This window comes from Typopeltis vanoorti, chromosome 23, assembly GCF_054136105.1.
Source record: "Typopeltis vanoorti isolate ZY-2024b chromosome 23, IOZ_Tvanoo_1.0, whole genome shotgun sequence".
NCBI classification, from domain to species: Eukaryota; Metazoa; Arthropoda; class Arachnida; order Uropygi; family Thelyphonidae; genus Typopeltis; species Typopeltis vanoorti.
The window spans coordinates 50,841,900-50,855,479 of NC_143571.1; the positions used below are offsets into that span (position 1 = coordinate 50,841,900).

At 34.8% G+C, this 13,580-nt stretch overlaps 1 protein-coding gene across 1 annotated transcript in view; it reads left to right on the forward strand.

Annotated features, from left to right (window-relative positions):
- Positions 1-13,580, forward strand: part of pav (kinesin family member pavarotti) — a 222,903-nt gene that overhangs the window by 59,555 nt on the left and 149,768 nt on the right. The window contains exon 8 of the mRNA XM_090412700.1: positions 12,566-12,668. Within this exon, the coding sequence (XP_090268826.1) occupies positions 12,566-12,668 (103 nt within the window). The remainder of the gene's footprint in view (positions 1-12,565; positions 12,669-13,580) is intronic.

Sequence of the window (13,580 nt, forward strand, 5' to 3'; positions counted from 1 at the left end):
ATTCAATAACGAATATGAAGAACACATCGAAAACTTCTTGATTGGCAGACATTTTCAAGTAGAGTTATGTGGGCATATTTCAATTAAACTACGAAAAATTTGATTGATTAGATAATGAATCATATTTGTGCCTTTTGTCCCACAAAAGGTTCTGAGGAAGAGGATTTTTATCTATTTATTTATTTTTAATCATTAGAGAAGACATAATTAAAAAAAGGAAAGGTTGGTCTTTGCTTTAGATGTAAACAGCAAAAATTAATCGTAGGCATATAGAAATGTTTTAGGAAATGAGAAAAGAGCAAAGCCAATAATAATGGAAATTGGGGTGCTTAAGGGTCAAAGCTGTATAACTGAGAGGAGACCTCCACATAGCCTTTAAAGGAATGCGGAGAACCGACCAGGGCTTCTGACCTAATGTCCAATCCTCACCTTCTCGTGGTGCACCCTGTTGGGTATCTACTTGGATACTGAACGAACGAGGATGGGCTGGCAATTTGAGATTTAGCTGACCAAATTGTATTCTTATTGGTTAAACCAAAATTAAAAATGATGGTACAACATGACAAAATTTCATGCCGGCTGGGGCATCACCCGGTTAAACAAGGCCCCCGTTGTTTTCGCCAGGGAACCAGGGCAAACGCGAAAAGTCAGCTACTGGAACAAATCTGAAAACAAACCTCAACTCAACATCACCAGAGTTAAAGATCGGTACTATCAACGTAAGAAGCCTGAATGGCAAAGAAATGGAGTTAGCTGAGGAACTAGATAAGTACCAGATCGACATAATCGGGGTGACTGAAACAAAAAAGACCAAAACTGGTGAGATCTTTCTGAGCAATAAATACAAAATGTTATTTTCAGGCAATGACAATCAACGAAAAGAAGGAGTAGCCGTAGTATTCAACACAAAATACGAGGCTAATCTTCTTGAATGGCAGTCAGTCTCAAGTAGAGTAATGTGGGCAAATATGAGAATGGGGAACTGGACAATGAGACTTATTTGTGCGTATGGTACCACAGAAGGTTCTACTAAGGTAGAAGTGGAGGAATTTTTTTGAGGCTTTAGAAAAAGCCACTGATACAATGAAAAATGAAAAGTTGGTCCTTGTTGGGGATCTAAATAGTAGAGTAGGAAATGATTGTGAAACATACAAAAATATTTTGGGAAAATTTGAAGAAAAGAGCAAAGCTAATAATAATGGCAAATATCTGTTGGATTTCTGCTCAGGACATTATTACTAACACCATGTTCCAACATAAAAATGTGCACAAATTCACATGGAGAGAAGAGGCTAGGAATAAGAAAGGTCTCATTGACTATGTTATTGTTGATAGTGATGTTTTCTTCCTGGTGCAGGATACCAGAATGTACAGAGGATTTGAAATTGGAAGTGATCACTATCTAGTCTTGAGCAAGATAAAATTGAATTTCATATTGAAAAGAATAACATGTAAGAAAGTTTTAAAGTGAATAAAAGTTGAGCAGCTCTCAGATGTGAACTGTAGACTAAAATACAGAAAGATTATTGAAGAAAAAATGAAAGAGTTTGAGAACAGGAATCAAACCTTGGAGATTCAGTGGCAAACTCTGAAGAAAACATTGATTGATTCTGTCAGAGAGGCATGTGGTGAGGTCTGTAAGGATAAAAAAAATCAGAACTCCCTGATGGACACAGGAAGTTAAAGAGGCAGTGAAGGAAAAGAAGAAAGCATATCAAATGTTCCTGTCAAATAAGTCAGCTTGTGCTCTTAGAGAATATAGAGATAAATGCAAGAATGCTAAACAAAGTCATGGGAGAACTTTGGCAAGAATATAGAAAATAAATATCAAGAAGGTGGCTAAATATTCTGGAGGTTGTTGAAGAAGCTTAGGAATGGAAGAAAGTGTGCTGTAAAAGGAGTTAGAGATGATAAAGGTGACATGAAAACGGGAGAAAAAGATATCCTTGAAGTATGGAGTAATGGAGTAATGAAATGAGTTTTTTCCGTTATTAATTTTGTATCGATGTGTCTACTCACGGTATACCTCTTTTAAAACTTATTTGGATCATTTACTAGCTGCTATAATGTCTCTCATCGTAGTCTGAGCTCTGACCCACATATTGCACTTTCTATCTAGAATGGTAATACTGAGTAATAATCTTTCCATTTTCCTGTAACATAATCCTCAACTTCTTGGTCAATATTTTAGTCAAAGTCCCTATGTCGTGACCGGAAGTATACAACTGTCAAATATTTTTCTTTTAATGCAAATCGGAATATTTCCTTGTCAAGGTGTTTTCCAAAAGCTATCCAACCAAGTTGAATTCTACATTTAATTTCTTTATGGCCACCTGCTACTTGATCTTTTGTCATAGGTAAATATAGGAGGTTTAAACTCATATATCAGTTTTCTAGTGTTTCATTTGTACTGGCATTTTGGTTATGTATTTATTATACATTATATTCATTTTGTCTTTGTTTATATTTAATCCTTTCTTTTTTACTTTCTGAATTCAATTCAATGATCATTTGTTGAAGTTCTTCCAAAAAGAACAATATTGTAGGTGATTTAGTTCTTTCCCATTTACCATAATTCCTCTATTTTTTCAATCTAGTTTTTAAAAATATCTTGAATAATTTAGGTGAAATGCATCTTCCTGTTTCATATCTGTTCCTGATTTTAGAAATGCAGATGAATTTATATATATATATATTTTTATGAAAAATATTGAATGACTAGAACCGAGATTTAATTAAAAAGGTTTTAATATAAACACACTACTAGTTTCGGCCTGTAACAGCCTTCTTCAGGTGACATTATAAAAGAAAAAACACTAAACATTGAGGGTTAAAAGACTATGAACATCATAGACAGTCTTTATACATAATTAGCATTAAAACGTTGTAGTTGTATTTGAAGCTGTTCTTTCATTTGTTGCATTGTTGGGAGAGTGCGTGCTTTCTGCATCACATGAACGCCAGTACATGATTACAGCTGAATGACTATCCGGGAGGTTGTAGCTTAAGTTGTTATTTAGATGAACAGGATTGAAGATGATTTCTCTCGATTCCACAATTTTTCTCTCTATTTTGTCACTGCAACGGAAGATGTTTGTAGATTTTTCCCAGCAGACTTTGTGACTTTGGTTATTATCATTAGGATTAGCCGAGAAGAGGATATGACTTGATAATGCACTTGCTCGCTGTCTCTTGTAAGTAATGTCTCTCATGTGTTCTTCCATACGCATTTCAACAGATTTGTCTGTCTACCCGAAATAAGGAATATCGCAGTCACATAATATTTTATATACGCCAGGGTATTTGAGTTGATGATGACAAGGTTTTGGGTGGCTAATTAAGGAACGGATCTTTGGAAGTGGAGTGAACAAGGTTCTGATATTGTATTTTTTTAGAACTTTTGCTAATTTACGTGAAACAGTACTTATGTAAGGAATAGATATATTGCTTTTGAATCTATTTGTTTCTTCTGAGTGATGTCTGGGAGGATTAAGAAGGAATTTGTTAATGATTTTCTTGGAATATCCATTAACTTCGAAAGAAGTTTTCAGATGGTTTATTTCTGTAAGCAGTTCATTTGGATCATCAAGAAGAGAACGGGCTCTATGTCCCAAGGTGGAAATTATTCCAAGCTTATGAGGAGGGAAATGATGGGATTGACTGTGCAGATATCTGTTGGTATGTGTGGGTTTTCTATATATCGATATTTTTAGTTTACCAGCAGAAGAGCGAGTCAGTTTGACATCAAGAAAAGGCAAGGAATTATCCGTTTCAAGCTCAGCAGTAAACTTAATACTTTGATGTCGGCTATTGAGATGTTCGAGGAAAACCATAAGGGATTCATGTCCATGGCTCCAAACAATGAAGACATCATCCACATAACGTTTCCAAACTTTAGGTGTTAAAATAAAGGAAGAGATAGCCTTGGTTTCAAAATCTTCTAAGTAAATATTTGCAAGAACAGGAGATAAAGGATTACCCATAGCCAGTCCATGATTTTGTTTGTAAATATTATCTTGAAATTTGAAGTAACCGGACCTGATGCAATGTGTAAGCAAGGCTAACATTTTTTTGGATAACTTGTCCTTGAGTAATGTTAGGACTTCATCTGTTGGGACATTAGTGAACAAAGAAGTTATGTCCAAGCTAGCCATGATGTCATTTTCATCAACTGTAATATCCTTGATGTATGTAACAAATTCTGTAGTGTTCTTGATAAAGGAAGGTGATTTCCCTGAAAAACTTTTGAGGTATTTGGCAAGGTATTTTGAAAGATTGTATGTAGGAGAATCAATACCTTCTACAATTGGGCGTAATGGGGTGTTCTCTTTATGGATTTTAGGAACACCATATATGCGAGGAATTAACGGATGGAATTATTTGTCTTATTCATATATATGATCAATGGTGCTTTAATTTTTTCTGAATTCCACTTGTTCTGGAGGTTTGCAAAAATCTATTCCATTTTGTATCTTGTTGAAAGGAGACTGGTAGGGTGGCAATTTTTAATATCTTCTCTGTCTGTCTCTCTTTTTAAAAACTATATTATTATAGTTTTTAAAAAGATAAAAATTTTTAAAGGATAGCATTATTCCAACTCTTTGGTATTCTCTTCTGTCTTAGTCATGATGTATAAATTTTCTTAACAAATGCATGACTGGTATTCCACCTGCTTTCAGAACTTCTATTGGTAACCCATCTTCACCTGATATCTTTCCATTAGTTATACTACCCATTGCATAGCGAGCTTTTTCTTTTAAAACAACAGGGCATATTTCTTTCTCTTCCATTTGGAATGTGACATTTTTATTTTCATATTGGTTTGTCTTGGGAATTGTCATTCAACTCATCTAAAACACATCATATACAGCATATACAACTCTCATACTACTACTATGTTCTCCCCAGGACCTTTTCAATGGGCAAACCGCCTGGCTGGTTTTACTGGCCACCTGGCTAATTAATGTTGTGAATTGACATGGCTAAATAATGAGCAAGAATGGAAAAATAATTTAAGACATTTTTTAATCAATAGTGATGAGAAATCGAACAGGAGAGTCTCGCTACTCATGAGACCAGCTCAGTTTCTTGCATTGCAAACCAATCTCGAGAGCTTCAGATATTCACTTTGATGCACACCAATCTGTACGCGGAAGAAGACAAAAATCAGGATCTCAAGTACAACAGTATTGGTTGCAAAGAAGATCTTTTACGAAAGAGACATAATTTTGATGTTTGAAAGAAATAAATTGTGAAAATTGAGCGAATTCAAATCGAAAGCAAAAATCGATGTTAAGACTCTACATTTATTTTTCTTAATAATGGTTTTTGTCCAAAGATCATGAGTCAAGTATTTAATATTTATTTAGTAAAAGAAAATAGGCCTGCGCATCAAGTTGCAAAGAAGATCTTTTACGAAAGAGACATAATTTTGATGTTTGAAAGAAATAAATTCTGAAAATTGAGTGAATTCAAATCGTAGGCAAAAATCGATGTTAAAAATCTACATTTATTTTTCTTACTAATGGTTTTTGTCTGAAGATGTCAAGTATTTATTTTGTAAAAGAAAATAAGCCTGAGCATCAAATATAATTGTGATCTCAGGAAATTCTCGAAACTCTCAAGGACTATGACATCAGTCTCGAGTGATACCAATTCCCATTCCTAATAATTAATACTTATAAATAGTAAAATTGTGACATAACACGCGTTATGTGTCTCGGGTATTACTGTCAGTGCACAATTCCGTGATTTGTTCTGATTAATTTAATAACAATGATATTTTGTATTTATTAAATTAATCATCTTTCTTAAAATAACTTAAGAGTTATTTTAAGAAAAATGAAACCGATAAGCATAGTAGCGAAGACACCAACAACAGAATCGGCGATTTCTGCAGTCTCTTTCAAATGTAAAACGTGCATCTAAACACCGTTTATTGGGTATTAACAGTGAGTGGTTTAAAAAATTCCATTGGTTAGTGGTGAAAGATAATGGAATGATGTGTTCCACTTGTATAAAATGCAGAAAGAGTGAACGACCCACAAACAAGGAAGTGACTTGGGTAACTATGCCATGCACAAGACTTCAAAAAGAAAGCTTGGTTGACAATGAAGTGCCTTATTTAGTCATGTTTAATCTTAAGGCAATCGTTTTTATTCCAAAATTCCTCAGTCACGATGGCTGTCTTAACCCAAATCCAAAATATACTGCAGTCCTCAGATTAAACTTAAAATGGCTAGTGGCACTAGATGGCTGTCTCATGATTCTGCTATACAGTCTCTAAGAGAATGCATGGTGAGTGTTATAGCTGCATTGGAAAGAGAGGCCACTGAACGAAATGATATCACAGCTAAAGGTTTAAGTAAATATAGCAGAACATACAATTTCGTAGCTTCACTAATGATGCTTTCAGATGTGTTACCGCATTTATCTAACTTGTCTAGATCATGGCAAAGGCAAGATGTTGACTTAACTGAAATAGAGCCAGTCTCAGAAGCCAGAAAACTATCCATCAGGGAATTGAAAGACACTCCTGGCAGTCATTTTCAAAATCTTTATCAGCATCTTTCAGATGAATGGTCAGATCTCCACATTCACTTCAGATTCTAATGTTATTGCCTTTAAGACTGCAATATATGATAAATACATAGGCACAGTTATTAATCACTTAGAAGCAAGATTTCCAGATATGCCAATCATTTCCTGCTTTTCAAGACTTTTCAATGTAGAAAGTCATGATCAATGTGAGGCTTCTGAGATTCTTTTTTTTTTATTATTCTAGAAATGGAAGTCCTGCAGTTTTAAACTATGAAAGTACTAAACTATAATGAGCAGTTGCATCAAAAATGATTAATGGACAGTCATACAAAAATCTAGATCCAAGACAAATACTGCTGAAATTAGTAACAACATCTGAGCTCAAAGAGTCTTTTCAAATTTAGCAAAACTAGCTGCTGTTGGACTGGCCATACCTTTGAACACAGCTGAATGTGAAAGGGGTTTCCCTGCATTAAAAAAGGATAAAAATCTATATGAGGAATCACATCAGTCAGAACACGCTAAATAATCTAATGCTGATTTCACTGGAGAGACCAGATTCAACAGATTTTAATTACGAAAAAGCTGCTGCAACTGGGCTTCTGAGAAGAATTAATGTATAGAATTTTAAGCTGTGAGCATTACAAGGTTTTTCATTACTTAATGGGAAAATAAGAAAAATCCTAGTCTTGTTTGTTATAATTACTATATAAAATATTATCCTTGTTTGAAGTAATTTCTAATAAAATTACTATTTTAATTTGTTATGAAAACGGGTCATTCTTAACTCATTCAAAATTTTTGTACACCCGGCTAATGCTTCATTCCACCTGGCTGGTAAAATTTTCTGGGGAGAACACTGTACCATGTCATATAAAAGGATTCCATTCTTCTTATGATTTGTTCTTTGTCTTTAATTAGTACTAAATTTTCATCTTTAAGGGTTATTAATTTATTTTGTTCCTATGGACAAATTAATTAATAACCTTAAACCTTCTTTCTCACTACAGATTAACAAAAAGGTTTAGGGTTTTATCAGACAGTTTTCTTTCATCTTTCTTTTGGTTAATTCCACCAATCTCTTTAGCATTATTTAGTAGCATCTCAGTTATTATTTGATAGTTTCTATCCAGATCTTCATTCATATCAATATTATAAAACTCTTTTTCTATCTCTTTCTGGAAGAGTTTTCAGATTTGTTAAATCAATAGTCTTATTTTTGATCAGTTTGTCTTGCCCATCTTTTGTTGATAACAATTTTTGATCTCACTAATCTGTAGTCATTACCTGTGTTGAAACTGTTTATTACATCTGTATCTTGAACAGTGTATTTTCTATTGGTTAAAATATAATCTATCTCATTAAGACACCTCTCCATTTGGACATTGCCATGTCCATTTGATTATTCTTTCTTTTTTTGATGTATTTTATGTATTTATTAAATAAAGTATTCAGCAAATGCTATCGTTTTTTTCTCCATTTTCATTCCTCTGTTATTCCATCTATTCCAATTATTGCAAGATGTGCATCTCTTACACCTACTTTACCACTGAAGTATCCCATCAAGATCGTAAAAAAATGTATCATTGCTATTTACCAATTGGTCTATTATTTCCAGGCATAAGGGAACTGATGGCTTATACGGGAACTGAGTTGAATGAAATGGAGGTGAATAGCATATTACAGAACCTTAATGTGAATACATCTTTGGGGTTGGATGGCATACCAGCTTGAGTTTTACATGAAGCAGCAAAGGAATTGTCATTGCCCTTGACCATATTGTTTAATCTAAGTCTCAGCTCTGGGTTAGTTCTGAGGGGATGGAAAAAGGGGAAAATAGTTCCATTGCATAAAGGGGGCTCCAAGCCTGCTGTTGCAAATTACTGACTGATCAACATATCAGGAGTCATTGTCAAAATATTGGAGAAGTTGTCAAGAGCAAAATACAGGAATGGATAGATGGAAATGGGATCCTGTATGGGGAGCAGCATGGTTTTTTGAAGGGTAGATCATGCCTCACTAACTTGCTCACGTTTTAAAATACAGTGACGACTGAATTTGATAAGAGTAATGGTTTACAGTGATACTGCTGAGTTTTGCAAAGGCCTTTGACAGGATACCACATGGAATTCTAATCAGTAAACCGCAGCACATCATGGAGATGGATAGGAGGGAGGTTGATAGAGAGATATCAGAGAGTAGTTTATTCAGGAGTAGATTCCAAAAGAAGGCTTGTGGCTAGTGGTGTGCCACAAAGTTCTGTTCTTGGACCACTGCTATTTAATTGTTCATTAATTATATAGGAAAGGACCTGAGAGGAACTGTTCAGTTATTTGCTGATGATTCAAAGTTGGGTAGAGCAATGGTGGATACGCATGATGTCAAAATTTTGCAAGATGATTTGGATAGATTGGCAGACTGAGCTAAGGAGAATGGATGTCAGCTTAATGTGGCAAAGTGTAAGGTTATGCATTTTGCCACATTAAACTGACATGATTTGACATAATCATGTCAAGATTATCAGCAGTATATCACATTGGTGGAACTGTACTCCAGGAAATTGAAGAAGCTAGAGACTTGGGAGTGTTAATGGATAGGAAGTTAAAGTTTTTAGTGGAAAAGGGGTAATATGATTGAGACATTCAAATTACTGAGTGGTTTTTACAAGATTAATTCAGAATAAGTTTTTCAGAACAGGTGTGGTGGTAGGAAAACTAGGGGACCATCCATGGAAATTGAGCAAGGGTATTAGAACTAGGTTTTTTTACTTGGAGAGTGGTGAATGAGTGGAATAAGCTGCCAGAGTCTGTTGTGGGTGCCATGACTGTGCATGAGTTCAAAGCAAAGTATGATAGATACTGTGCGAATGCTGAATAGTTCTTGACATGATGTTTATCGCCTCCCTTGATGAGTCTAAGGACTACTTGGAGTTACCCGTAATAATAATTTCATGAAGTGTGTTAATTTCTTCCTCTGTTTGGTCTGAGATTAGTGCATAAACTTGTATAATTCTTAATTTATAACATCTGTTTATTTTAAAGTAGAGTTCTGCAATCCTGTTTGTGATATATTTTATTTCTTGTATTTTATTTTTTATGTAGCAGTTAATTAGGAAGCTAGTTCCTCTCGATCTTGGATTGTCACCATAACTATAGAATAATGTCCATTCTTTAGATCTATACTGTTGTCACGAAATCAAGTTTCACTCAATCCAGTGATGTCCCATTTTATATTTTGTGCTTTCAATAGTAATTCTTCTAATCTTGTTTGTCCTAATAATGACCTACAGTTGTAGGTACACACATACAATTTTCTGTTTTAGTTCTATTAGATTTATTATTATTTATATTTTCACTCCATGGAGTCTAAAGATTCATTGTAGGAGACCCACTCTATCCATTAACATAATACCTATCATACATCTCCTTAAACCTATTCACTGTTGGGACTATCACAATTACCTCTGGCAATCCATTACACTCATTCATCACTCTCCAAGAAAAGAACCTAGTCTGCACACCCTTAATAACCACTCAGATGGTTTCCAAGTGTGATTCCTTGTTCCCCCCCCCTCCTACTCCTCATGTATTGAAACATTTCTTCTGTGTCAATCTTATAGTGTCCCTTTAGTAACTTATAAGTTTCTATCATATCCCTTCTCCTCTGCCTGTCAGCTAAACTCTGCAATCCACACACCCTCAATCTATCCTCACAGGGAACATTCCACAGACCTCTCACTAGCTTGGTGAAAGGTCTGTGGGATGTACCCTATGTGGGAGAAGAAGATTTATCTCTGATTCTTCTCCACCACCACCACCACCACTGATCCCCAAGAAACACAGGTGACCAGATTTGTGCACAGTAGTCAACATATGGCCAAATCATAGCCTTAAAAAGATGGATAATAACATTCGTCTTTACTCCGTACTATCCTAGTACAGAGCCCTGGGTACTCCACTAGTCACCCTCATTCACCTTGATTCCACACCATTCCTTCATTTCACCCTCTGATGTCTATCAACCATTCACCCCTATCCATGCCACCAGCCTCATATCCATTCCCATTTGCTCCAACTTATAATAGTTTTCCATGCCGTATTCTGCCAAATGCCTTTGCAGAATACGGCATGTATCATGGTTTAGCCATTTCCTTTATCAAATTATATTGTCACCTTATAAAACGTGAGTAAATTACTGAGGTAGTACCTACCTTTCACAAAGCGATGCTGTCCCTATAAAGTATCATATTCCTATCCACCCATTCCTGAATTTTACTTTTAACCAACTTTCCCAATACTTCAACCACCACTCCAGAGACACTAATTGGTCAATAATTTGCTACTTCTGTCATGAAGCCACCTTTATGTAATGGAATTATCTTACCCCTCTTCACATTCCCTTGGAATTTCCAGATCTGAGACTTAAATTAAACAACTTCATCAGCGGCACTGCCGGTTCACTTGCACATTCTCATAATACATGAACAGACATGCTGTGCAGACCCACTGTGGTATTCACTTTGATAGTTTTCAATTTACCAATATACTGAGTACCTCTAGTTCATCTACCTCAATTCTCACATCAGTCTCTGTCACCTCAGTAACTGCTAAGTCACCACCTGGATGATATACCCTTGCAAAGTGTTCACTTAGTAACTTCTTCTGCTTCTGTCACTTTCCTACCATCATCACTGAGTAATGTTAACTTTCCATAATCATTCTTTCTCTTGCATGTTACATAGCGAAAAAACCTTTTTGGATTTACTTTGGCCTGCTTAGCTAATTTTCTCTCAAAATCTGATTTAGCCTTCCTAACCATGCTAGTTTCTTGCTTGTGCTTTATAATGCCTCATTGCCTTGTTGTTTATATCACTTCCGATCTTTAAAAAAATATATTTTACTAGGGAAAAAAGAGTGGGGGACTTCTGTTTTCAGCATTAACATCACATCATGCATAGAAAAACCCAACTTTTTTAGTGGAAACAGACTTGCTATAGGATCATCTGTAGATCTCAAGAATTCAAGATTAGAAAATATTTAAAAAAAAAAAAGGAAAAATATGGATGTTAAAAAGACCACATTGATTGTGTAGAGGAGAAGAATTTTATGGATGTTACCAAATGTTGCTGATGAACACAAACAAAAATGAAGGAGATTAAAAAAAAAAAAAAACATGAAGAATTCTATATGAATATAGCTGAACACTCATGATTTGAAGCAGGTTAAGAGAAAAATGGAAGCATGGGGAAAAAAAAACAACAACAAAAAAACTTTAAAATGAGGTTGAGGTAAAGTTAAACATTTCTTGATAAAATTGAAATGCCATATACAAGCCAACACACAGTTCTGTATAACTTTGTGAGTTTCTGTATCTCAGTCATATATCCTTCAGATGGAAAAGTTTGATTGAATGCTGTCTAGGACACAAAGAACCTTTATCAGGGTTTTTCAACTGAAGATGAGTTAGCTTATCTCATATAGAGGTGGCAGGCTTTTTCATCCTGCAAGACAGGCAGTCTTGTTAGATTGTATCTGCCCATAGGGCAGTTAATTGTAATCTATATTGTCTGCTATCATAAGCAGGTTTCTAAGAAGTTAAATTACTTAGTATTGGCAGGCCATTGAACCTAACACAAAAGAGAAGATGGAATGGGATATAATTTTTTAAAATAGAATTTCATGCTCAGTTTCTAAAATTTTTCCAATTTCAACAAAAATTTAAATGACTAGAAATTTTAGTAATACCACCAGACTTCAAAATTTTTCTAACCAAGTGTTTGCAACCTTAGTTTGCTATCATACAGATTTCCCTGCTTCTAGGCTTAAATTTCCCCGTCTCCAAAGTACAGGGGGTCATTCAAATATATATATTAAAGAACACAATTTGTAGAAATTTTAGTTACATTATATCAATTGGTATCTTATTCTCTGCTTTGATGTATATATTATTGATGTAGCTTTTGAACTTTTTTCTGCAAAATGATTTATTTTTCTCTGAATGCCAAATTGACTTTATTTTGTTATAGGATAAAAACCAAGTCGTTGTAAGTCAGTTATCCCTAGTAGATTTAGCAGGAAGTGAAAGGACAGGGAGAACAAAAAGTTCTGGTGATAGACTTAGAGAAGCTGGTAAGAGCTAGTGTAAAGCATAGAAGTAAACAGTTTCTGTATTCATGATATTGACATTTTCAAATAATTTTGATATTTGAACATGATTTTTACTTTCTCTTTTTCACACGCATACATATGTATTTGGAATTAAGCACTGTTAAAAATGGCTTATCTGTACTAAACTTTCTTCCAATCCCCTTCTGATTATCAGTGTTGGTAGATATCTTGTCTCTACAAACACTACTGATACTTAGAGAAGCTGGTGAAAGCTGATGTGAAGCACAGTAGTACTTTACAGTTTCTATATTCATGATATTGGCATCTCTGAAATAATTCTAATCTTCAAATTGATCAGTGTTTTTCAAATCTACACACATACATGTAGATTTGCATACAGATATCAACACTTAAGATGACTTATCTGTACCGAAAATTACTTTTTGCAATCATCTTGTGATTGTCAGACTGTTTGTAGCCCATGCTAATCTTCTGTCACACTGATTTCACCAAAGGTATAACAGGTTCGATGCATTCAGTTTTATTCTTTACAGCTGTAATACTCGCTTGCTTAGCTTAATCTCTGAGCTGTTGACAAACAAACATTTATACCTGTAGAATCCTGCCACTCTCAGCAAGCTGTTTTGATAACATGAGCTTGTTTATACAGCTGTGTGGAGAATTGTTTTGCCATAGAAAACTTCTCTTAAAGATCAAGATTCCTTCCACCTTGTAATCTTTACAGAGTGGACGTGTCCTCCAGTCTTATAACTTTTGAGATTATTTAGATGTTGTTCATAAGATGAGACAGAGACAACCTTCTTGTGTCCATTTTCATTATGTTAACAGTGTGAAAACATAGAAACTCAGAACAATGTAGCAGAGTTCTTCTGAGATAAAGTAAATGGACGTTAACTTTTACAACAGGGAATA